At 47.7% G+C, this 25,193-nt stretch overlaps 10 protein-coding genes across 10 annotated transcripts; 7 read left to right on the forward strand and 3 right to left on the reverse strand.

The window, feature by feature from the left end:
* Nucleotides 1-1,310: 1,310 nt before the first annotated feature.
* On the forward strand, nt 1,311-3,738 carry N7529_001115 (uncharacterized protein; the record flags this gene model as incomplete). Its single annotated transcript, XM_057236646.1, has 6 exons — nt 1,311-1,774; nt 1,846-2,275; nt 2,327-2,461; nt 2,510-2,604; nt 2,686-3,060; nt 3,108-3,738. 6 exons carry the CDS (start codon nt 1,311-1,313, stop codon nt 3,736-3,738), a joined length of 2,130 nt encoding a protein of 709 aa, XP_057103449.1.
* A 493-nt stretch (nt 3,739-4,231) lies between these two features.
* On the forward strand, nt 4,232-6,052 carry N7529_001116 (uncharacterized protein; the record flags this gene model as incomplete). The annotated part of the gene is made up of 3 exons (XM_057236647.1): nt 4,232-4,834; nt 4,885-5,949; nt 6,005-6,052. 3 exons carry the CDS (start codon nt 4,232-4,234, stop codon nt 6,050-6,052), a joined length of 1,716 nt encoding a protein of 571 aa, XP_057103450.1.
* Nucleotides 6,053-7,553: 1,501 nt separating this feature from the next.
* Nucleotides 7,554-8,732, reverse strand: N7529_001117 (uncharacterized protein; the record flags this gene model as incomplete). The annotated part of the gene is made up of 3 exons (XM_057236648.1): nt 7,554-8,187; nt 8,246-8,461; nt 8,524-8,732. 3 exons carry the CDS (start codon nt 8,730-8,732, stop codon nt 7,554-7,556), a joined length of 1,059 nt encoding a protein of 352 aa, XP_057103451.1.
* Nucleotides 8,733-9,114: 382 nt separating this feature from the next.
* Nucleotides 9,115-10,797, forward strand: N7529_001118 (uncharacterized protein; the record flags this gene model as incomplete). Its single annotated transcript, XM_057236649.1, has 9 exons — nt 9,115-9,605; nt 9,674-9,732; nt 9,788-9,801; nt 9,852-10,011; nt 10,062-10,173; nt 10,228-10,267; nt 10,320-10,499; nt 10,548-10,657; nt 10,719-10,797. The coding sequence occupies 9 exons, from the start codon at nt 9,115-9,117 to the stop codon at nt 10,795-10,797; spliced, it is 1,245 nt and encodes a 414-aa protein (XP_057103452.1).
* A 1,225-nt stretch (nt 10,798-12,022) lies between these two features.
* Nucleotides 12,023-14,185, forward strand: N7529_001119 (DUF3405 domain-containing protein; the record flags this gene model as incomplete). The annotated part of the gene is made up of 6 exons (XM_057236650.1): nt 12,023-12,202; nt 12,236-12,506; nt 12,561-12,763; nt 12,789-13,169; nt 13,273-14,079; nt 14,141-14,185. The coding sequence occupies 6 exons, from the start codon at nt 12,023-12,025 to the stop codon at nt 14,183-14,185; spliced, it is 1,887 nt and encodes a 628-aa protein (XP_057103453.1).
* An 810-nt stretch (nt 14,186-14,995) lies between these two features.
* Nucleotides 14,996-15,743, reverse strand: N7529_001120 (uncharacterized protein; the record flags this gene model as incomplete). The annotated part of the gene is made up of 2 exons (XM_057236651.1): nt 14,996-15,046; nt 15,099-15,743. 2 exons carry the CDS (start codon nt 15,741-15,743, stop codon nt 14,996-14,998), a joined length of 696 nt encoding a protein of 231 aa, XP_057103454.1.
* Nucleotides 15,744-16,891: 1,148 nt separating this feature from the next.
* On the forward strand, nt 16,892-17,910 carry N7529_001121 (uncharacterized protein; the record flags this gene model as incomplete). The annotated part of the gene is made up of 2 exons (XM_057236652.1): nt 16,892-17,427; nt 17,490-17,910. The coding sequence occupies 2 exons, from the start codon at nt 16,892-16,894 to the stop codon at nt 17,908-17,910; spliced, it is 957 nt and encodes a 318-aa protein (XP_057103455.1).
* A 1-nt stretch (nt 17,911) lies between these two features.
* Nucleotides 17,912-18,253, forward strand: N7529_001122 (Glycosyl transferase family 54; the record flags this gene model as incomplete). The annotated part of the gene is made up of 2 exons (XM_057236653.1): nt 17,912-17,924; nt 18,060-18,253. The coding sequence occupies 2 exons, from the start codon at nt 17,912-17,914 to the stop codon at nt 18,251-18,253; spliced, it is 207 nt and encodes a 68-aa protein (XP_057103456.1).
* Nucleotides 18,254-20,158: 1,905 nt separating this feature from the next.
* Nucleotides 20,159-22,225, forward strand: N7529_001123 (uncharacterized protein; the record flags this gene model as incomplete). The annotated part of the gene is made up of 1 exon (XM_057236654.1): nt 20,159-22,225. The coding sequence occupies one exon, from the start codon at nt 20,159-20,161 to the stop codon at nt 22,223-22,225; it is 2,067 nt and encodes a 688-aa protein (XP_057103457.1).
* A 1,079-nt stretch (nt 22,226-23,304) lies between these two features.
* N7529_001124 (uncharacterized protein) lies at nt 23,305-24,441 on the reverse strand (the record flags this gene model as incomplete). Its single annotated transcript, XM_057236655.1, has 1 exon — nt 23,305-24,441. The coding sequence occupies one exon, from the start codon at nt 24,439-24,441 to the stop codon at nt 23,305-23,307; it is 1,137 nt and encodes a 378-aa protein (XP_057103458.1).
* Nucleotides 24,442-25,193: the final 752 nt, after the last annotated feature.

Here is a 25,193-nt window from a genome sequence, read left to right on the forward strand (position 1 = left end):
AAAGTTGGCCGAAAGGGCCTATTGGGATGATAAAAACGAATCCGGATAGAAATACACAGTCGAGAACGAGATGATGTACCGGCCCAGGGTGTAAGTCGCCTGGTAAGGACTTTAAGGATTAATCAATCCCTTTTTCTCAACTTAATGACGTGTCGTAACCAGTACATGTATTAATGACAGACTAAGCTTCCAGAACTTTCGGACTTAATATAGCAGACCAGATGCCTTTATCGGCCCTGCTGTTAACTCTAATATTCTCCGAATCATTAGTCCTCTTCCATTTGTCTATAAAGAATGGCACTTCTTATGGAGAATGCTGTCTTTCTTTGCTCAGAACAGATGATGTGCTACTTTATATCTCGTATCGTTCCGTTGCTGTAGCCTTATAGGCTATCTCGAACCTGGCGCCTCTCTAAGACGCTTGCAAATCCTGCGAGGGACATGGATGACAAGTCCTGCAGAACAGATCTATTGCCGCTCTACAAAACAACAAACCTGGAGATGACAGACAGGCGTTGCCTTCATCTACAGGCTGCATAAGTAGCTCGCGCAACGTGGACCCTAGGTTCTCTGAAATGCGTCGCGGAACGCGTGCTATTGAGAATGTTATGTCAAGTCAGCCCCACAGTGTATGGGGAAGTGGCCCACAAATTGAATGCTTCCCGACCGAGTGTTTCCCGACCGTTCACCTTCCCCGCATAAATGAACGCCTATCCTGGTTGATCTTTGGACTACCACGATCGTTATGGCTAACAGCCTTCCGACGCAACGTTTCCACCGCAAGACTACTGACAGTCATCGATGTCCCCACTGTAATAAGGCCTATGAGCGGTCAGATCACCTGAACCGTCACTTGGATTCCCGTATTACTTTCACTTTTACGCGCTCCTGATTGGACACGCTGACAATCACTAATACAGATCGAAATCAGCGTGTTTACCAGTGTCCAACATGCCATCGCGGATTTAATCGCCGGTAACGTGTTTATTGAGCCACCTGGAAATATATCTCGTTAACCATCAACAGGGATGTCTTACAACGGCATCAAGCTGTACACGAAAAAGAAGTCACGGATCGCAAGTCTACTATTCGTCGCCACAAAGATCGAGCGATCGAGGCATGTGAGGCCTGTGCATCAGCAAAGCTGAGTTGTGATAACCAACGACCTTGTAAAGTAAGCGTCTTTGTCCACATTAACGAACGTTCAGCTCATCGCCTCGCAGCGATGCCAGTCAAAACAGATCGAGTGCGTCGCCAGGCTATCAAGATCGTTGCGTCGGGGCCGCCAACGATCAGTTTCTGCCCCATCAATGCAAACACAATGCGAAAATCCTGTTTTGGCGGCGACTCCAGATTCTGACTGTTCGGGATTCGGTGTGTCTCCATCTACCGTCTCCTACACCGGAAGCATTTATGAGAACGATTCAGCCCTTACCTCTCAACCCAAAATGACACTAGGGACATTCCTTCCAGAGGACCAGAGAGAGGATCGTACATATTCAACTCCTGGTCAATTTCCTGCCTTTTTTGAACACGTTATGCTCCCGAGCTTAGGAACGGATACACTTCCGATACAGCAACCCCCTGCCTTTGAATTTATGCAGGACATTGACTTCGCTTTGTCAGAGAATGACGTGTTTGGAACCAGTTTTATTCCAGATCTAGACAAAATCATCGATATGTCTGCTCCTTTCTGTGATATCGACCAGCAGTCCACGCCTGATGATCAAGAATCTGCAAGTCGACGTGCTGCTGCTTTTCAGCGATCGCTATGGTGGGTTATTTTCTCTCTTTCTTCCCTTCTTTCTTTCTTTATCCTATGCTCATGTCTGAGGTGGTACGTAGGCTTTGGAAGCCAGCGAAGAATCAGCATGGATTTAGTGAAGACCGACAGATCCCGCTCTGTGATGGTGAAAGTATCCCATTGATACATCGGACGCGCCTTGATGCGCTTAATATCCCCGGGAAACTTTCCATCAAAGCCAGAGATGACATTTTCAAACTGGTTTTACAAACAGCCGGCTCCCAACTCTCTGTATCGGCCTTCCCATCTCCCGAATATCTTGATACTCTTATAAAAATCGGGATAGGAAAGAGAATAGAGACAGACGCATGGATTCATCCATACTCTTTCTATGACGATCAATATCAACAGCTACGTCCGGAGCTGTTGACCGCGTTGGTAGCAGCGGGGTGTGTTTGCTGTGGTGCGCCCTCGATTAGCAAAACGGGCATCATTCTCCAGGAGATCACCAGAGTTGGCTTAGGGCAATTGGTATGTGAGCTTTGGTACTGTTTCTTAGACCTTCACTGAGATGTTGAGCAGCTGGAAGAAGATAACAGCGTTCTTCGGGATCTTCAATACTTGCAAGCATCCATGTTGTGGTTGGATATTGGGATTTCGTGCGGATATACACGCAAGATGCAGATTGCTGAGAGTTATCTGCAACCACTTTGCACGGTATCTATCATTTTACCTTGGTGAAAGGCTCAGCATTGACTGTTATAGGCTCTTCGTCGTGCGTCATGTTTTGACAGGTCAAAATACTCTCTCATAACGCCTTATTCCTGTGGCGATGACGAAGCATCATTACAGCGCGCATGGTATAGTTGGGTCCGCCAAGAGTCAATGAAAAGGTCTTCCTAGCAGCTTAACTCATATGACAAATTACTGACGCTCCGCAGGCTGGTTTATCATCTATTCACTCACGATTCGGAGGTCTCTCTGTCCATGAATCGGCCTGCCATTACTTCGTACACGGAGCTTACCTTACCGCCGCCGGCAGCGCGTGAATTATGGCTAGCACCCACCGCTGCAGCATGGAGGGCTCTTTGGATGAGTCGTTATCAATCGGAGGGTTTCTCTGAATTGAACTTGCGCGACCTTCTCTCCGATCCATCCCTTATCCACCACATTCCCCTCGAAATTGATTCCGCCATGACTCGGTCTGCTCTTTTACAAGGCCTGGCCATCCAAGTATGGGATTTTTGCCAGCAAAAGCGTCTGTCGGGATCCCGTGCCACCACCCTACTCTGGCTACAAAGTAGACAAGAAGATCTGTATATGCCCCTTCCATTTATTACGGATAGTTACTGATTACCTCTAGATATGCGACTCTCAAAACAATTCAAAAGGAGACACAAGACTCACCGTCAGTCATAGTCTTGATGAATGAGTTCGCAATGATGTATTTACACGTCGATATTGATGCAATCCAGCGCTTCGTCGGAAAGATGGGGGAGCGGGAAGCTCGCCATGCGTACCCCGCCTTGCGAGAGTGGAGCCGAACCAGAGAGGCTCGGAATGCCATCTGGCACGCGGGCCAAGTTCTCCGCGCTGCACGCATAGTGGAGATTTATCAATTCCGTGGGTTTGATTCTCTGTCCATCTATCACGCCTCTTTGGTTCTGTGGGTCTACGGCTTACTGCAATGTGGGGAGAAAATCCTGGAGGTCCAGACCACGATGAGTGACGCTGACACGCCGAATGTTTCTTTGGACGGACCGGAGGATCAATTTACTAGAGCCTTCCTAACTCGAGGCATGGGTCGGCCGGGTTTGACAATGAATCACTGGGACTCGCGTTCCTTTTGTGAGTTGACAAAGCCTCGGTCGGTGATGGTTGTGGCGCGACAAGTGTTTGAAGGAAACTGTCCGCTTCCTTTACCAAGTGATATTCGCCCGCCAATGATTCAGAACTTATGTTCGCTTATTGAGGAATTAGGGAATCTACCTTGAAGTTAGCCAACAGAGCATCACAATTTTCTCCAGTCCCTGGCCTTGAGATGTACGGTAACAGGATAGAAGCATTCGCATCCTAGTGCGCCACACCCCCTGGCTAAGAGAATATCGTGCTGGCCAAAATTCTAACGTCATAGGAGAAAGGGTACCTAGTATGCGTGTATGTATAGAGGGATCATACTGTGGACATTTGAGACAGATGATTCTAGCAGTGAGATTGGGGGCGGGGGAGACGCAAACATGAATAGCTGACCAATCAAGTATCAAGATGGGGCCGTGTCTTGATACAATTTTAAGACTATCGGAATGTGGGGTGGGCGACTCACCCCCACGGGGAAACTTGTCGCGTAGAACCAATAACATTGGCAACAATGATTTCCGCGTGGGCGATAACAGAAAAGTAGAAAAGCAGAACAGGCGCTTGAAAGCCACCGTGTTCTCTCTTTCTTTCTTCTCGCTCAACTTTTCAACGGGCATAAAAACCAGTACCATGTCTGTTGAGGACCAGAAAGCCGTAATTGAGTTTGTGGAAGATGTTGAACCTCATGGAGTGCATAAGGGCGGGGTGCTGGTGAGCGCTACAGGGGATGTTCAGCAGCTGCCCGTACCCAGTAAGGATGTCAACGACCCTCTCAATTGGCCGGTCTGGTATAAGACCGGTGTCATTGTCAGCTGCTGTTGGTTCTGTAAGGATTGCTGCTGCTCGAGTATGCGCATGGTTACTGACCTGGACTTAGCAATCATGTCACTCTCCGTTGTTGGAGGGCTGGGAGCTATACTTGGACTCTTTATCGAGACGTATGGCGCTGAAGGTGTGAGTCCAACCCACGTTGTCTGGTTGAGCACGTTTCCTTCGTTGTTTGTAGGAATTGGTAAGAGTTTGCTCGTCAATTGTCATAGATTCTACATCCTAACATGGACAGGAAACTATTTGATTCTCCCTTTGGGTCTCATATATGGCCGCCGATTTGCCGCAGTCCTCGCTATCATTGTCAATTTCGTTTTTACCATTGCATGCGCCGTATCGTCTAGCTTTGAACAGCACTTCGCTTTCCGCATCATACAGGGACTGGCGACCGGTGCCACCGAGTCGGTGAGCTACATTTGAACTACACGATAGGCTCTGAGTAACATCCATCGCAGCTTCTTCCCTTGATGCTCTCCGAAGTGACTTTCATACATCAACGAGGGCTCATCTTCGGTCTGTACTGGACGACACAGAACGTCGTAACCAGTTGCCTGAATATGGCCAGCTCATATGAAGCAGCAGCCCTCGGATGGCGCTGGTTCTATTGGGTGTATGTGATTGCCATCGGTGTGGGTCTGATTCTGGTCGTATTTGGTTGCTTCGAGACGAAGTATCAACGTGGTGCACAGTTCCTCAATGGACAGGTTGTTCTCACAGATCAATTTGGTGTGACGCGAGTTCTCATAGCGGCCGAGGCCCAATCTTATCTACAGGCAGCAAATGCAGATGATAACAACATCCCCGATGAGACACGGCCTAAGAAATCCTACCTTCAGATGCTGAAGTTGTGGCAGAAACCCGTGCAAAACCCTATTCGAACAGTCCTTATCACATGGTTCCACATGTTCGAGGCTTTCACCTCACCGGGAATTCTATACGCCACACTGTTGTCATCGGTAGTGCTTGGCTCTTCGATTGGCTGCTCATTGACCTATGATACTGTCCTCCAAAGCTACGGCTGGCCTGCCAAGAATGTCGGTTTGATCAATCTAGGCGGAGTCTTCGGAGGCATTGCAGCCATGTTATACGCCGGTGTGTTTGGCGATTGGTTTATTCTGTATATGGCTAAGTGCTCCGGTGGTGTTCATACTCCGGAGCATCGACTGATTCTGCTGATCATCCCTGGGATCCTCATGGTCGTATCCCTTCTCCTGTATGGGTTCACTGCGGGCGGCGGTTCTACATGGGGCGGGCCATTCATGGGTTGGACCATTCTTCAAACCGGCTTTGTGTCGGTTCTGATCCTTTCTACATCTTTTGCGGCTGAGGCTTGGGAGAAGAATCCCGGTCCTGCTCTTGTGACAGTGGTTGGGACTAAGAACATCATTTCATTTGGAATCAGCTACGGCTTGGTGCCCATGGTGGCAAAGTATAGCTACCCGACTGCGATGGGTATCCTCACTGCAGTCACAGGTGGTGTTTTTCTCTTTGGAATTCCAGTTTATTTCTTCAATCCTGCTGTAAGTGCGCTGACTCAAATCATAAATGGACATATTGACGTTGCTAATAAAACAGTGGCGTCGATACATGCAGCGACGAGAGGAGTCGAGTGCAACTCAATAGTTGGATAGTTGCGGTTACAGTAATTGTGCTCGGCAGGTACTTGGTATACACGATTTTCTTACAGTATACAGAGCAGCATAAATTTAAGATCGCAACCTTGAAATTCACTTACAAAACTTTTCTGAAGTCTCTCGTAGTTTAAAGCAACATGCTATCTAGTTGATTCTAAGGTGAATAGATATTTCATCGCGGTATAGAAAACAATGAGATTCAAACTGACCCATTGATTTATCCACGTGTCATCCATTTATCCTACGTCAAACGGTCTGTGCTGGTGGATGCAATAAATTTCATGCAACAATGTACTGGTAAATTGGTTTTGCGTGCCCGTTGAGTGCTGGCAGGTTATCTGAAGCGATTGGCGATGGTCGAGAGAGCTGGATAAAGGGAGAGGAGAGTGGCAATGGCGCTGTTCTATCAACGGCTTTATGCAAGGTCGAAAATAGATCAAGCAGAAAAAAGGGCTGAGACTGACATATTAGATTATTGTGTCTCTACAGCAGTTGCAGAAAAGACTATATCATACTATCGCTCTAGGAACACAGCAGTGATTGATTCCCCAATCTAAACACATCACAAAGGTAGATAGCTAGAATATTTTAGAGAGGAAGGGAGATAGTGAATATGTCTTATCATGAGGACATGACAGATCTTATGTGGTACTTCTCACATGCAATCAGTTTCGGCTCTCTTATATTCTCAAGTATTGCCCTGCATTCCCAGTGATACACAACGTCAATATTATGGCCTTTTCAATGTTCTGGCCATGTGCCTCCAGGGCTAGGTTTGCAAGGAGTTACTGTGTAATAAGGTTCTCGTTTTGTCGCACAAATATGCACTTTCTTCACGTCATTTGGGGCGTCATTAGGCGATTCGAAGACCGCAGGCAGTGGATGGATTCCTATTGGATAACATGTTGAAGAGCTTTACGTACGTTAAATCATGACTATCATCAAGGCTAGTCAGACTACATCGAGCAAAATTCCTATCAATACTTCTCAGTACCCTATGTGGTAGATGGATATAGCTTACCATAACAAATAAAACATGACCCTAGCATAGGAAAGTCCGAGAAGTACGCTTTCCATCTCTTGCGATGGTACCGTAACGTAATTTGCGCGCGTCTTCGAACCTTTCCATCGAATCGCTTCAGCTACCGATTTGAAGTTACTGAAATTTGGTACACCAAGAAGTCTGATGAAGTGATAATCACTCCACATATCAGGCAAAATGAATCTGGATCGAATGATGCAAAGCGATGACCTATTGTGGTCTGGAAGGAACATAGCTAGATAATGTCAATTTACTACCATTTAAATTGAGTAGAATCTAGCTTATGCTTGACTTCCTGGTAAGAAGTGTTATGGGGTTTAATGGCGCAATGATGGAAATTTGATTCACTACACACAACAGGGATGGAGGTTCCAAAGTCATTAGGCACTGATACTTTCCTGATCAAAGCAAAACAAATGTAACATAAATCCACCCTATAAATAGTAGATCAATCAGCAAAAAGCGATTGCTTAATCGGAGCCATCTCCTTGATATAAGGAATTCCCGTCAGCCTGAATGCCCGCTCGCTCAATCTAGGATCGTTCAGGGGTACACGTCGGTTATGAGGGTCATCCTTTCCATTGCGCTGAGCAACGTTTGATCCAGTGTGCTTGGCGTTTGGCCAGTGCGTGGTGCCAACCAGACGCTCAAAAGCATCCTTCTTCCGATGCAGATCATCCTGCGTCGCATCTGCAACGGGCATGAAGCAGGTGTAGACAGCGAAGCGAGGCTGCTCCTTAGTAGGACTTAGGTTGTAGTGAGGCGTGCGCGAGTCCCACAGTAGCAGGTCACCGGGTTCGGCGCATACCTTCTCCCACTTGCAACCGTGGTCTTCTAACCATTTCATGCCTCGCTCGGTATATCCATACCACTCCGGTGTCCATGCGGGAATCCGTTCCTCGTCGGCCATTTCCTTGTGAAACTCCTCAGACAAGAGGTGGCCTCCTCGGCAAACTATCAGGCCGCCATCATCTGGGCCGTTGGGCAACATGTTGACTAGGCCTTGCATGCAGCGGAATCCGGGCTTGGCGGGATCCTGGTCCTGGTGAGGCCAGGGCTTGTTGGGCGCGATGTCGGTGCGACTGGCAGAATTTCAGCAAGTTTGTCCTGGCATTAGATCACGCATAATGGAGAGCGTACTTTGGGAACTGGAAGTTGATGGCGTCAAATGACACGATCAGATCTTCATCATCGTAGATCTTCTCGAATGCGCTTATGACTCCTGGCTCACTGCGGATTTCCCACACAAAGTCTTCATGGGAAAGACCATAGTTAAGACACATGCCCTTCTCATTGATCACAGGGAGATTGTCTTTGTGTACAGTGGAGAGGTCATTGCGATTGTAGCCCAGGTTGCTGCCAAACTGTTTAGTCACCACTGGCATATGCTAGATAGTTCCATGGAGTGTCATAATTACAAGTTTTCGAGCCACGAGTTCATCTTGTCGGCATATCGAAGGGCCTTCTCACGGGGAATAGCCCCCTTCACGACAACAAACCCGTTCTTGGTGAGCTCATCGCGGAAATCACCAAACTCTCGATCAGTTCCATCGACACGCATCCGGCCGAAACCGTGGAGGTTCGGATTGGCATGGGCTTCTTTGGTCATGGTAGTAGTGGCAGACATTTTGTAGAGGGCGGATTTGACGGAAATGTCCTATATCTGAGATGCTCAACATTCTGTAGAGCTGTGGACGTTTATATGTTAACAATCCGAGGAGACAGAAGACACGATGACTAATGGGACTATTTCCACAGTTTACGTCAAACCACGTGAGGAAGTCATGAAGAGGATTAACAGAACGCATGTTCTAGTGTTTGGTTCGGAAAGTGGGGGTGGGGGACGGGCCAGTTGAGGGATGCGGCGCGTGGGGGATGGGGGACAGGGCAGTCGAGGGATGCGGCGTGTGGGCGGTGGCGGTTAGAGGGCTCAACCAGCCGAGGTGAAAAGAAACGAAGATTCTTGCTTTTGGAGACTGAATACTTCTTCGAATTAGTTATCTGTAGGAATGTCGCCATTTCGTATCGTTATTGCTGGAGGTGGCATCGCTGGCCTCACAGCCGCCATCGCACTCCGCGGGCCCAACAGACATATTACGGTATTGGAACAGTCGAGCCTGAACAAGGAAATTGGAGCTCTTGTTTCCCTGCAGCCTAACGCGTCCAAGATCATCCAATCTAGCTGGGGTCTGAAAAATGAACTGCACGGTGCCCGGGAGATGGTAGACGAAGGCTTTCGAATATACAACACAGATGGAAAGCTGGTGAATACCATCCCCCTTCTTGCTAGGACCATATATGGCTCCGAACGACTCTTGTTTCATCGGAGAGATCTCCATGATGTTCTGAAAGAGGCTGCTGTTTCACCCAATCGCAAGGGAGAGCCCGCCGTCTTGCGAGTAGCGTCGCGGGTGGTTGGATGTGATGCGGTTGCAGGGATCGTGGCTCTAGAAGATGGCGAAAGAATCGAGGCGGACTTGATAATCGGGGCAGATGGGATGTGAGTTTCCTATGAGAACGTGAGAACATAATCTAAAAGTGTACTGATCAAATTGCTACCAGACATAGCGTGCTTCGGAAACATGTTCTGGATTCGGAGCCTTGCGCAATGCCAACAGGCCATTCTGGTGAGTCTCCTAGAGCACCTATTTACCGATGCAATACTGACTTCAGATGAAATAGCATACCGCCTCATGGTTTGTTGAAGTATTCATACTTGAAACTTCCCGGCTAACGATTATAATAGATTCCCACTAAGATTCTTGAAGAAAAAGAACCGGAATTCTGCGCCAAAATCAACCCTCGGGATCCATTTACGTCAATGATAGTTGCTCATGACTGTCGTTTGGTCATGGGCCCCGGAAGACAGGGCGAAGTATATGGAATTGTGGCTCTAGTGCCGGATGGTAAGTCAAGTAATCAATCTTGTCTGGCAGTTCGTTACTGATCGCTATAGACCAAATGAACGAAGACCCCCACGCAAAACATTCTTGGGTATCAAAAGGTGATTTGGAGAAGATGCTAAAGACCTTTGCCGATTTTCCAACCTGGGTAACTGAGATCTTCAAGTGAGTTACCCTACCCTATAGTTCATTTACTGATTTGCTGACCGATGCCAAAAGACATTCGCCGGATCTTGGGCTTTGGCAGCTTCGGGATCTTGTATGTTGTACACGCCAAGAGGTGACCGCTGAACGATTTTTAACAAAGATAGGACCCCCTCACAAACTGGCATCATGGCCGGTTGATTCTGATTGGCGATGCTGCACATGCTATGCTACCAACACAAGGTCAGGGTGCTAGTCAAGCGATCGAAGATTCGGAGGCATTGGGCGCCTTTTTTGAGGGCGTCACGGAGGCACCTTCTTTCCATGCCCTTACAGAGACTCTAGAGGTGTGTTGTCAAATCCATCCTCACGCGATGAGGCTGCAATGCTGATAGAAGGAACAGAACATCTTCCAGACCCGGTATGCCCGAGTCAGCCTGATCCAAGCATACAGCCGACAGGCAGCCAAACCTGCGACGGACAAAGGCGCCAAATTGGTAAAAATGTAAGTTGAATGCCTTTCCATCGAACTACTCCGTCCCATTAACTCTTCGTTCTCACGACAGGAAACCGGATGAGTTTATGGACTATAACTGTAAGTATTCCGGGGCAAAGCAGTGGAGACTGGAGCAGCTGGCAAATTAATTCTGGGAAAAACAAATAGCAGTCAATATCGTACAATTGTGTCTTCGATACACGTCCAATCATGAATAAAAAAATTGTAGGAGCGCGTAGCAAAAGGCTATATACAAGACAGACTATCTAAGGCAATGTCTACCAAAAAAATGCAGCTTGAGACTCCGCGAAAGTCCACGAAAGTGTTACCTGATGATCTTCTGCTCCGACCTGACACCTGCAGCACTGAGAACAGCTGCCATTTGCTCCAGCAGAGACAATAAGGATAGCTGCGTACATCGCAGTCGAAATAAACGTTTCTAATTTGGATGTTAGAATACCAAGCGGCAGTAACAGGCAAAGACAATGATGGAGATAAGTACAGTCAACAACCCGTTGGTCAACGATGAGCTCAAACTCATGATGATCACGGGCACCACAAGAAATTCGATATGGACTCACCATGTGGGTGAGATAGTGGATGAAGAATGTATGAAATTCTGAGGTCTCTGAGGCAAAAAGCTCGGTATCTATTGCTAGGGAGGCGTGACCACGAGCTTAATCTGCTTCCTTTCTTTTTTTGACTTCAACCCTGGATGTTGAGAGATAATAATGGGTAGCAGTTGGATGAATGAAGAGTAGACTTCGGGAGTTTTGCATTCATAATAACACACTTGCCTTACTGCCGGTCTTACGGAGTAATTCTGCCCGATTTATATTACTAGTCATCTACGGATTTGTATACTTGCGCCCGCAGGGCGCTGACTAGAGCAAAGTCAGTTAGCTCGATATACAAAGTGGATCAATCGTTACATCAAATCAACGGGCAATGAGAGGTGCACATATTATATCCCTCACTTTATGTAGTAAATACGGCCCGCTTAAAATTTGCCCTGCACTATATGAGGCCTTGGTGGGCCCGGAAGATAATCATCAAAAGTCATCCGGAGAGGCTGAAAAAGAGTTTCCTTCCTTTTTGATTCTTTAAATTCACACTTCAAAAAATTGCGGCTCATAGCATCCTTTTGCTATACGTACTCGCAAGAAGTTGGTTGCTGAGATCGCTTAGGTCATAAGAATTAAAAAGATTTATTTCGAAATTTCGTATGAGCACCACTTGGCGTCCATTGCTTCACCTAGGATGGCGGGCCCACCTAGTGTGCGTCTATAATTCGTGGCCGCTGAGGTCCTTTTCGTTTTTCATCCATCACTACCATAAACCGCTTCATGAAACCCACGCGATGTTATGTCCATAATGTTTATCATTGACTTCCTCGTGCTGGGATGCCAGCATTTATTGCGGACCATTTCAAGGCACAACATCGTTGTGATTTCCCTCTGCCTTGGATTTACAATTCTCCTACTTGTACCTCGGTCAAGAGAGCAAAACATTGTAGTGCAACGAGATCCTACATTCTATCCTTCAAGGTACATTGTTTAACCACCTAATGTGACGTTTCCTGTCCAGTTACTAACATCCGTGTCTCCATGCAGTAAAGAAAACTCTTTTTTCTTGGGCTCGGGTGCTACTTCAGATGGGGAAGATCTCGGCCAGCTTGTTTTGGAAACTTCCCAGGAGCCACAGTCCGTTCCTTACGATCCATACCCTGAATATAACAGCGCTGCATGGAAGGAAACGTGGAGAGGAACTTACCAGCAATGTGTTGGCCCAAATGGTTCAGCCCTGGATCACAGGAACGCAGAAACAGCGATGAAAGGCTTTCGATGGAACCAATCAGGTATTTTCAACGATACAAGCCCATGATAGCATGTTATAACCGACAGCATTCTAGATTTTCCGGCCCCTATTTTTGGATCTTACGCGGCCTGGAATCTTGATCAGAGTATCTGCACAGACCGATACTCTCGGTATGCTGCGTACGGCTACACAGGGGAAGCTGAAACTGGTGAACGGGTTGGCGAATCAAATGAAGTGCAGTTTGAGAACGTGAATTGGGCGATTGCAGCAGGATTGCTTTCAGCGCAACGCAGACCGGTATCAACCTTCAACTATTCGAAAGACGTTGACTCTGCACAAAGACTACGATAATGGAATAGATGAACATCTATTGAGAGAAGAGAAGACAGAGATAGACCAAAACAATAGCTCTTCTATTTTCAAACCACGGACGGCGGTGGTTCTGCGCACTTGGACTGACATGGAATACACGGAAAATGATCTGCATTATATTCGGTCAATTATCATGGAGCTATCGCTCTTGTCGGGCGCAGAATATGAGGTAATCCTCTTGGTCGACGCGAAAGATACTGAATTGCCTCATCCAGCAGACAGGGCGGGGTTAGACAATCTCAAAAGCTCTCTTCCGCGGGAGCTCCAGGATCTAGCAATCTTCTTCAACTCGCAGATACTAGAAGACTGGTACCCCAAAATCGATACCCACGTGTAAGGTCGCTTTCTTCTATTCATCTGCTTTGCTGAACAGCTTTGATCCATTTTGGAGGGTTTGCTAACTTTCATCTAGAGCTATCCTTCAATATTTCCAGCCAATGCAGATTTTGTCTCGGCTGAATCCTCAGTACGACTTCTTCTGGCAGTTCGAGATGGATTCACGTTATACGGGCCATTTCTATCACTTTCTACAACAGGCGTCCGAGTTCGCAAAACAACAGCCCCGAAAGAATTTGTGGGAGCGCAACTCTTACTTTTACATTTCCGCTGTCCATGGGACCTGGGATGAGTTTATCGATCGGGTAGACCAAAGTATGCTGGGTCTTGACAGTGTTTGGGGACCCCAGCCAGCAAAGGGCATTAATATTGGAAATGAGGGATCGAAGCGACCACGATCAACCCTGGAGGAAGATTCTTGGAGCTGGGGCGTGGGCGAGGAAGCCGACGTCATCACCTGGCTACCTCAATTTGACCCTCGACACACCCATTGGCCTTTCGCCGACCGGGTCTATAATTTCCGCCAGAAGGGACATACTCCGCGCCGGGCATCGGTTGTCGCTATGTCCCGTGTCTCAGCCCGATTGCTCCGGCTGATGCATAAAGACAAATCTGAGAAGGGGTTTGGACTAGCACCTGGAATGTCCCCTACTTCCTGGGCTCTTTATTATGGACTGAAAGCAGTTCAGGTTCCTCAACCCATTTACCATGCGCATAAAACAAACCCCGATGAGCTCAATATCCGAGCTAATTCAGGCAAGCCCGGTAAGATTAGCGCTGGGCCGAACAGTATCTGGAGCTGGAAACAGCACAATGATATCTTGATGAAAGTATCGTACATGTTTGGTTCGAAATTTCCAGAAAAAATCTATCGAGCCTGGCTAGGCTATGATGATGCAGAGAAGGTGAGTCGCTGTGTTACTCGTGCCTAAGATGATCTTCGCTAACATCATGGATAAAGGACAGGTCTCGTCGTCTTTGCTTGCCCCCAATGTTCTTGCACCCGGTTAAAAATACAAAAAAATAATCCAACTCCATCGAGATTTTTTGGGCTGGCTGTTATCTACCAAACAAGGCAAATATTTCTCTATCGTCGTTGCCTCTTCTCAAGTTCGCACTTATAGCATGTAAGGGATTCGCCCATCACATTTCAAAATTTTGTATAACAATTCTCTTTATACCAATTATGCACATGTCACATACGCCAAAAAGAATCTCCAGTACTTTGTGAACACGATCCTTGATACTACCCAGAAGAACCACAGGGATTCATAGGGGGCCAGATGGCATTGACTAGAATGGAACCTGCTTTTCCTAGCCCCAGGAATTTTGACACTCCAAACTGGGCGGCTTTGATGCCAAGTCAGTATTGAATCGTCCTTGGACCTAGATTACAAGTAATATAACCAGATAGTTACAACGATGGAAACCATGGTCTAGATTTTATTTAGACACACTGATATCTACCACAAAAGATGCGATTGGTACCAATGTTCCGTTCAGGGTCCAATATTCCTGTGCAAAGGATGCCTGCGCGCAAATTCCCACAAAGCGAAAGGATTTCTGACAATTGCCATCTTGTTGATTGCCATGCTCGTCGGAAATAGTTATTGCATGGTTTCCTGCTTGATGAGATACGTGAATTAGATTGTCACTTAAAGTCCGACCCTGACTAATTGGCTGATGACATTGGCGGGCTACATTCACCGGGACGCTCTCGCACCTCCTACGTATGTCGCTACTATTATTCGTTGAGTGGAAGGAGTGTAGTCTAGGACGAAAGGTGCATGTTGACAAAGATAGATCCATTTGCAACTAAACTCAAGTCGAGCCAAACACCCAATCTGATAAAATGACCCCCACAGTAACTACCTATGACAGAATTAATTTGCTGTTCGAGGGCCAGTACCATCGAGATACATACCAATGATTGATCAATCCCGGAAGTGATGATTAGATCAAGAGCAGGCCGATATTTTTGCCAGGGATTTCGCGTCAAAGGCAACTTCTCGTTGTGTTGTATACTTTCGCGCATTTCAGCCACTTTTCTATCCCCATCCACAATATCAAATAGTGCCAAGGCGTTTCCATGCCTCTCAATAAGCAACGTAAGCTTTTTCTCATCCTCACGCTTACCATCAACAGCAGCCTGATTTTCAACAAACATGGTGAAATTTCCAGCTGAGAGAGATCCAAACGGCCATTGCGGGGAGCCTGTGGCTAAGGTCGCCTCGTTGCTCCCGGGTAGCGTAACAGCCCAGGCATTTGTAAGTGAAATCTTTCGGTGAAGTTCAAACAAGGGTAATCCCGACGAGTCTCGGATTTCGCGACAAACCCGATCGCTGTGTTTTCGGCCAGTAATAGTGAACTGAAGCGAGCCGTCTTCATCGAGGACTTTGTATGCGACTGCCGAGTGAGCGGTACCTTGCGGTTTGAGGACAAGTCGAGTTTTGGTGTCTTTGACGTATTCTTTGCGAAGAGCGATGTGGCGAGCAGGGGGCTTGAGGGCCTTGCGGGGGTTGGAGGAACATTTGTGGGATATTCTGGATTGGGCATATGCTGTCGACATTTTCTAAAATTACTCAGATGAGCGGAAGCAGGAAGTGAATCGAAGTATGCCATCTACTTATATTATATAAATCCCTCAAAAATTCGCCCGAAATGCCTCATAGAGGCACGTGCACCATCTATATCCAACACTTCATTGGCTCGTACAATATGACTAGATCTACAAAGGCATGACCTTCCCAGTAGCAGTCAAAATTTTGCGGTGTTGATCGAAAGTTCAGATATTTTTTTCTTGCTAGATATTCTAGACAGTTCAAATCCTAGAAAGGCATCCTCTAATTGGAGGAGCTGGCTTTCTCACATATCTGCTAACCGAGCTAGCGACGTCTCGCCCCCTTAAGAAGAAAAAAGCGGATTCAACCGGTATGGTCCTGTTAGTATGTGCGTATCCATTTCCAAATGCATTGGTTTAAGATAGTAAAATAAAAGTACCAGACCTTAGATAAACCCTACCAACAGATCATATGCTGTTTCATGCTGCATTGCTAGTTCATACAGCCACTCGCCTCCGCGTTCCCTCTTCCCGCTTAGCTCTCTGCCAAGTACTATCCTACTGCCAAGTTTCATGTAGCTATAGACTTAATAATACCACTGTGCAGCTTATATATCAAGTGACGCGTTAGCTGAACCAAGTGCGTCACAGTAGCAAATCAACTAGCTTCCAGAGGCCCCTCTTTAAGACAGAGAATGTCATTATCGCCAAACTTCTCTACATGTCAATCGTGTGTCCCTTACTCAATCAAATCTCGGCTAACTATCACGGGGTTCGATCGATCTTCCCCGACTCCATCCGATTGGCAGAAGCTGGCCATGACCCAGTAACCGGTCCGATCCTTCGATGTACCAGTTCATACAGCTACTCGTCTCCGCCTTCCCTCTTCCAGCTTAGCTCTTTTACCAAGTGCTACCACCTAGGTCGAAAATTCGAATCACTAACCCGGGTATCGCACTAATCCGGGCTCGTACTCAACCGGTTGAACTGTATTGCTGAACACTCCATGTGTCATCCACGAGCAGACTGATTTTTGTCCTCTCACAGATGCACTACTCACAATTGCAATTTTTGCGGAAGTCTCGTCGCAGCCCTTCCCATTTCAGCACTCATACAATCCATTGCACACTGGCTGATGTTGGAGAAGACTCATCACGATGGCTCTTCCCCATTTCACTCATTATCTCAAGTTTCGCGCGCTGAGGATATTTCTTTCAAGCTTGTTTGTATGGCTCTTATTATTCCAGCTTTGCCGATCGAAATTCTGGCGCGATCCACACTCTGCCTTCTTCAAGGAAGACCATGTGTATGAGATGGACTACAGGCTTTATCGGGAGCGCGAAGCATGGCATTTCCTATCTCGACACAATTCTGATCTCAACCCCCCGCCCTATGTCAAGTCTGATCGCACATCTTCTGTTTGTGTAGCAATTGTCACGGTTCGACGACACTTGGATGACTATTTTGAGGCAACTCTTGGTTCATTGCTTGAGGGATTGGACGAAAGAGAGAGAAGGAAACTATATCTTAGTGTACTAATTGCTGATACAGAACCGAGGGTACACCCTAGCTGGGGTCAGAACTGGGTAGAGAGGCTCACTGACTCGGCTACAACTTACAATGTATCGAATGAGCAACTCAAGCATTTACAAACCCTGGAAAGGGAAAAGAACTTTTATGAAAAAGGAGTATTGTGGGTACCCAGATCAAGACCAAGATACAACAAGTGACATCAAAAAAGCTAAGCAATGACAGTGACTACGTATATGCACTACGAACCTGTCAGCAACTGAACGCTTCCTACACTATCATCTTCGAAGGCGATATCATCCTTGCTACAGCATGGCTCTCGAGAACGTTGAAGGCTTTGGCGGATATTGCCCGGCTCGAACGACAGTCAGGGAAGCCCTGGATCTATCTCCGACTCTTTTATACCGAGACGGCATTGAGTTGGACAAGCTCAGATTTTGCGTATAGGAATATGCCACTTGTCTTTGGGATTTTGATACTGTCTGGATTAACATGCTTGGTTTTTCTTCACCGCTCTCGCTTCACGCAATTTCACTTAGATCCTACTAGCATAGTGGTCATCTCAATGGTTTGCATTCCAGCATTCACTGCACTTGTCTACATGGTCGGCAAGTACAACTTGATGCCCCCTTCACGGGGTCATTGAGATGAACAAGTATGGTTGTTGCACGCAGGGATTAGTGTTTCCGAGGGAGCAATTGGATGGACTGATTGACTTTTTGAGCGCACGAAAACATGGACAGACGGACTCTATGATCGAGGAATACGCCGATCATCACAAACTCAATCGATAAGCATTGGCACCGCCGCAGCTTCAACACGTGGGTTTAAAATCGAGCCGGGATAATCTCGACATCAATACACGCAGCACGTGGGCATTTTGGTTCGAGACCAATGATCCAATCATACTGAGGGAGGAGCACCGGAGACTACTAGAAGACCATGACGTGAAGATGATGCTGAATTTGTCAACTACAGAGTATAAATGAAGTGATAAATCCGATGGAAATTTCGATTCCATTATATCACTAAACAGAGCCATAATCTGAGTCCATGTGCACTCGATCCCATGACATGTAGAATCCAAAATCCTCGGGGTACATGATGTACATCCATTGTCACCCTAAGCCACCCTCCTTACCGCATCATCTTGAGCTGTAAGGAAGCAAAGCGTTGATCAATCAGAAGCGAGCACACATGCCAGTCATCCTTGACTTTCTCACCGCCCCAAGGCGGAAATGAAGGCGGCAATGAAAGCGGTGAAAATCGATATACGGATGGGAAACGGGACCATCGAAAACTGCCCCACCCACCACGCATAGTGCAAACCTTCGGTTGACTTCCGGTCCGTTCCATCAACTGTTTCCACTCTATGAGGTATTAACGAATGAAAGCTGGTTGAAATAAATTGTCGCAAATTTCTTAATTTGCTAAGTGGCGAATGTCTCGGATGGGATCGACCTCAAAATGGTATTTTAATACGTACTGTAGATCATATTACTATGGCCTAAGTAGATTGTACTTGCCAAATGCTACCTACCACAATTCATTCTTTTCTTTTTCATTCTGCTTTTTCCAATATTTAGTAAGTCTGCCCTTCTTATATATTCTGTACTCCTGTACGTGCTCACCTTGGTTTTTGAACGCAACACACTTTGGGAATTGTAGTCGCGACCAAATATGGTCGATAATCCTTGATGGCATCAAGGAGAAGCGCCCCGTAGGCCTTTTCAGTTCGTTGCTGGCCTAGCTTACATAGCGCAGGGTTCCAGGTTCCGCTTTAGCCCCTCTTGCTTTTCGCCTTAGTAAAGTTGGGGCCAAATGGCCTGTAGCGTGTGTAAATTGGCACGATGTATACACATATTACAGATAATTGTCCCGAGATTTATCATATTTACCACCTTGCGCTCTCTTTTCGATCACCAATATATTTAGCAATCTGAACTCCACTTATATACCATGGTAATTAGTTCGTGCGTAGCGGATTTTCAGGGTTCTTCCTTCCCGGGAGGTGCCGCGGGCGTGTTGCGGGTCTTTGGTAATCGTTCCACCCCCTCACCCTTGGGTTCCGGAAAAGGATGTTTTACCCAACTTACCTGACTTACGGGTGCCGTAGTTACAAAAATCACGGATACGTGAAGTAGAGATAGACTTAACGTTATGTGGTCACCAGTCATTCGACCTTTACTACTAGAGACAAACGTGATTGAGTGACTCATTTCCCATGTTTATCTAGAGCAAAAACCCGATGAGATAAAGCTAGAAATTCAATTGGTAGAATCAGATTGGCAAAGTCTTGGGAACGTACTACAATGGAGATCATAGATAAAAACAGTGTAGTCGATTCCTATGGAGCAAAAGAGACGGACAGGACCAAGAGAGAGAGAGAGAGAGAAATCTATCTACTGTAGGATCTTATGAATCCGACTGTTCCACAGTAGGGCTAAACTCATGTCTGCAACTTATCAATCATGGCAGTGCATCGCAGACAATCTACCAACCCCATCCCTCATGGTATACGCTAGCAACATCGTTGCACTCAATATCGAGGTCAAAACTCTGCGTTTTTTGATGACCCATAAATTGACTGGAGGTATGTGCGCGCGGAGTAGTGCCACCGGGCTATAAATAAGCGGACCGTGGAACAAGAAAGGAAGAGCAACAAAACGAGTTATTAACGGATCAATACAACACGACATCAATCTTCACGAATCTTATGCTCCTCTGCACTACCCTATATAAGTCCTTTTGCCCACAACGACTTTTCTTATAGTGCCTGCAACAGTCGTCCTAGAACCTAAGTCAACAAGACCCTGCTAAGAGGCTGATAGTAGTTGGTCAGCATCTCACCCTCTTGCTACCTCTGAACCGCAAACGTTCTAACTGATTACAAAATGCCTTACAACGCCCGGACAAGTGCTCTCTCCGAGCTGGCCCTTAATGGGGGACTCGTTGACCCTCGAGCTGGTCAACAGTCTTCTTTTGGTAAACGGATGGTCTGTCGGGACGTAAATGACTTCATTGCTAACACAGCCAAGACCTCGCTTTCAATATTGAGGCACGATAGGACTGGTGCTAGACACACTAACTGGATTAGGCTGTGCAACAAGCCAGCTAGCGAGTACCAGGCCAAGCTCGACAGGATCCTCGCCCATTCGAGGGATATCAAGCTACCTTGGGCTGGAGATAACTCCGGCATATCCGTGTCAGACCTCGTACCAGGACTCATCATCAGCGGTGGTCTCAGCCGCTCACCAGCTTTTGATTGCCTGCCTGTCGTTTCCCACTGGGCTGAGCGGATCGACGAGTCTTCGGCAGAGGACCCTGATGCCACTGTCCGTCTTTCTTCGACATGGGGTACCACCCATGTCATTGGAGAAGGGGCCACCATGAGTTACCCTCTTGGAGCCCCCTGTTGGTCGCTCAAGACACACGGTATAGGTCCGGTCGAAGCTGGGTCAAGTAAATTTTTCCAAAAATACCTCCCTGAAACCGACACGCTGGTGACAACGGTCAACCTGGCGCGTCGTCACGACACCACTCAAACCAGCGGAGTTATTGGTGCAGCCACAAGCATCTCCTGGATGCGCAACGCACGTGTTGCCGATGCCGTCGATTGTGCAACTGGGCTGCTAGCAGATGCTGCGGCTCTCTTGGCAGCGCGTGATAAGGTGATCACGACTGGAGTGACACAGCGCCTACCATTCGCTGAGGTCCGCGGGGCTAACCTGCCGGCATGGTGCTCCGCTCGGAAGCCTCTCCCTCCCAAGCTGAGCGGCGTGGCACTCTCATCGGACCCGGCCGTTGTGGATCTCCTCGCATCAGAGGATTGTGAGGGGCCTCTACTTAACACCAGCATTTTCTCTATGGCGCTAGGCTATAACCGGGGCGTCTACGGTGGCTCAATCTCTGGATTGTGGGCTATCATGGACTCAGCTTTCGTCCTAGATTACTCAATAGGCATAAAAAGTGCTGCGATGGCGGACAGTCTCTCTTCTGCGTTTGCAGAGGTAGCTGCTGTTGCTGAAGAATCCGTCTCCGCTGGCCCACACATCAACGACATACGGATCGTCAAGGGCTGCGATTATGCATGTTTGCGCCAGAAGACCATCATCGAGGATGCCCGCCCTGTCCCCTCTCGCCCGTGTATAGTTGTATGGGACGATCTCGCTCGCCTTGCCCGTTACAAGCTAGCCGATGCCGTTTTCTGTCATGTCTATTACGATGCAGGCGGTGGAGAACAGATGGCTGCCATCGCTGGCCTTGGCTGCGTTGTGCATGACTGGATTGATCTTGGAGCTGATATAGCGTGCGCAGAAGTCAGCAACATCATCCCTACTTTGACACGGGGATCTTTGGAAGAGGAAGCCTTGCTCGAGGTTTACTCGCGGTTGCTTGGCTCTATGATATGGTATCGGGACAACGATCCCTATAATCCGGCAGCCCTCTGCATTCTCTTTACGCACTGGTGGCAGCTCGCCAACTGCCGACACCGACCCATCACACTCCTTGGCAGAACAGACCTCAGTGCGGGCGCAGGAATTGCCGCGACAATACCGGATGGGAGGCCAGAGCTAGATCACTTTCGAATAAGTGGCACTAAGGTCGAGCGCGGGGAGGGTCCCCTCGCCAGCGCCGAAGCACGACTCCAATCTGTCCTTTCCTCCGATCCATTGCCCGAAACTCGGGCCGTTATCAAGCTTTTGGTAGACCCTGTTCTCGCCTACGTAAAAGGGGCTGATAGCATACCCGCTGAAAGTGAATATGTGGGAGCTGTGTTAGCTGCCGAAGTGGCTTATCCCCAAGAGCAGAAGATCATAGAGTTGTGGGACCTTGCCATCGTCATGTGGGAGTGCGGTGCAATATGGGCGGCTGGAGTGGCAGGTCTTTGCTACACTCATACCGGAAACTCCAACTGTGACCGGGCTCGTGATGACTTGGCTGACACCACCTGGAGTTGAGTTGAGCCGCCGATCACGGTCGTCAACTGCGGAAGTTTCCGTATGGCCAACCTCTGACGCCTGCTGCATCTAGTCCTGTGCGAACAGCAGTTTATCAAATTGTGCTATTTCAGTGATTCAGATAGTGATAAATATCGACTATCTGTGGCCACTGGACTGACACATTCATACTCCCGAGAAGCAAAATGTTGTTTGCTTAGGAATATGGTAGAAGAGAACCATTTTCCGTCATTGTGCTCCCTTAGCCATTCGAGGTTAGCAAGGTGTAAACTGAAGATATGGCGCTAAACCATCAAACTGAGTCTTGGTCCGTGTGCAAGAAACGAGGTCAAACATATATTGCGAAGAGTATGACGACGGTGTTATTTACAAAGATGGTGGCAAAATGCCCATCTACTAATCCCGGCGTATTCCTATTTATTCCCAAATAGGAGCTGGCCAGGTCCCTTGACACCTTTACCTTATTTTAGTCTCTGTGATATCGTGTAAAGTTTTGATATCAGGGACCATTGGTCGCTGCGGGTCTTTAACACCGATTGAGGAGACCCTTGAATACGTATTGAGGCTCTCTGAGATCGGAGATCCGGAGCAGAACTTGACCGAAATCTTGAGTATTCTCAAAGCTAGAGACTGCTATCGTTGCAAAAATTATTGGCGATGCAGCAGGACCAAATGATTTGTACGTCCACAGTCAGGACAGCTTGGAACTGCTAGGCACCTGCGAGACTGAGTGACCTTAAAGTGTGAATTATTTCTCCCCCCAACGAGTCTGCGCCATCTTTTGATCCCTTCGGCGAGGTAGACAATCGGTGTGACGAAATGCTTATAATACTCGGCCGATGATCAACCTGCTCTCCAAAAACATGCAAGATGTACTAGAGGCAGGCCTCATATGGCTGCCCTTGATCCTTTCAGACCCATTTATCCCGCTAAATACATGGGTCGATAATAGAAACAGTTAGCAGTTTCTCTACCATCAGGTTGAACGACATGAATTTCATTAGTTTGCGTGCGATTCATCAAATCATGATCTAAACATTGAGAAGTGGGGTCTAATAGGCACAAAGTATCTGTTGCATTCAGTCTCTCCACCTACTCCTACACGCTGGGCACGTTGAAGCATGATCTGTTGCCAACCATTGGTCGATGCATCGTTTGTGGAAGTTGTTTCCACAGCGTGCCTTGCACCAAACCAATTCTTCATCTTGGGGTTGAGCCTCATCCCCGGCTTCCGTTTGCTCGGCACTTACACTGTCGATCTCATCGTTGTCATCTTCATCATCATCTTCATCAATGTCATTGTCATCATCGCTGTCGCTATTCTCGCTTTCATCTTCTTCATCCCCATGCACCTCTTGCTGTGGAATGTGTAATTCGCACAAACAGATCCCACACTCTCCTTCAATGGGGCGGCGCCTGGTTTGTGATACCTCATTCTGGCTGTTCTCCCGTTCGGTGCTGCTGGAGGTGCGAACCACCGATGGTCGGCTGTCTGATCTTGGAGCCAATACATTAACCGCTGGGGCTTCATGGATGACCTGGACCCGCGCTGGCCTAGCTACAGAAATTGCTGGCCACACGACAGATTCCCTTGATTCATTTCTCGGTGTTGTTTGGACGACATTTCTTGGCGAGGTAATATGGTTTGGTGTTCTCCTTGCACTGCTAGAAGAACCGAATGCGTTTGTGCTTCTGCCCTGGCCATGAGGAGGCGGGTTTGCCGTTATGGAGAGGCCCTGCTGAGCAACCTCCAGCCGCCTAACCTTTTCCATTGCCTCAAGGAGTCTTTGTTCGAGGACTACGATTCGCGCCGCGTTGGCTTCGGCAGTTTCCGAGGAGTCGGCTCGAGATGGCATCCTGACTCGTCTCGGAGACGGCGTGTAACCAACCTGCGAATCGAGATATTGACGGACTTGTCTCTTCCAACGGCGTGTGAGATCCGAAGCTTGAGCTTGGTGAAACCGTGTGCATAGGACATGAGGAGCTAAATCCTCTAGCAGTGCATCGATACTACGACCAGCTCGAAGGTCCTTGGTACCTTCGTTGAGAAGCATGGTAGCTGATCTGCGACCGTGCGCATTCGTGCGGGCGTGACAGCGGCGGCCCTGCGAAGGAGCGTAGCCAGCGCACCATGGCTCTTGTTCTGGTTCGAGGTCGATGATCTCGGATAGAGGGGCCAAGGATGAATTTGGGTCATAGGAAGTTCGGATAGGCATTATGATTGATTGGGGAATACAGGGACACTTGATGAATATGCTCCGCTGTTTTTGATATGGTTCTCTTCAGTTCCTTTATAGAAACTGGTGTATTGCTTCGAGATGTACAAAGTCTGCGGCCTTGGAATTATCCTAGTAGACATGAGACGCCGCTCTGCCACAAAAGCGTGGCGCAGCTACCAGAATAGAATTCGCGCAGCGCTAACGTGAAAGTAACGATAGATGCCTGGGGGACACTTACCGATAATAATTCCCAAGAACCATGCCTCATGCAAGATAAACGGTGGCCTAGGGCTGTGCTGCATTTGGACTTCACGAAAAGAGGGGTTTCTGGTCAACTGTTGGTGGCTGGCGGTTGTTGATAGGCTATGGTCGAAGATAGATACCTGAACGGGACTTTTGTTCTGCGCTAGACGCAGTAGTGAGGTGACGCTCTTCCACTGCTGGACCAGACTTCGGCGACACTTCGGCGACCAAACCCACAGCCCGAGAATCGCGTCGAAGTCTCGTGCGCTTTTCAGCTTCCAGGGGCTTGTGACATCTTCTGGACTTTTGGTGAATTCAAGGTAAACTGTATGCTTCCACGAACTTGGAGGACTTTGTGATTGTTCGCTGATATTGTAATCGATCACGCAAAACATAGATGTCGCATCATCATTTCGGAATTATTATCCATTGTTGTGCGCTTAGCTAGGAGATATCAGGGGCGGCTGCAAAGAGATCGACATCAATAAATGTTCTTGTGCTTCTCG

This window comes from Penicillium soppii (genome assembly GCF_028829465.1).
Source record: "Penicillium soppii strain IBT 18220 chromosome Unknown utg000001l, whole genome shotgun sequence".
Taxonomy (NCBI): Eukaryota; Fungi; Ascomycota; class Eurotiomycetes; order Eurotiales; family Aspergillaceae; genus Penicillium; species Penicillium soppii.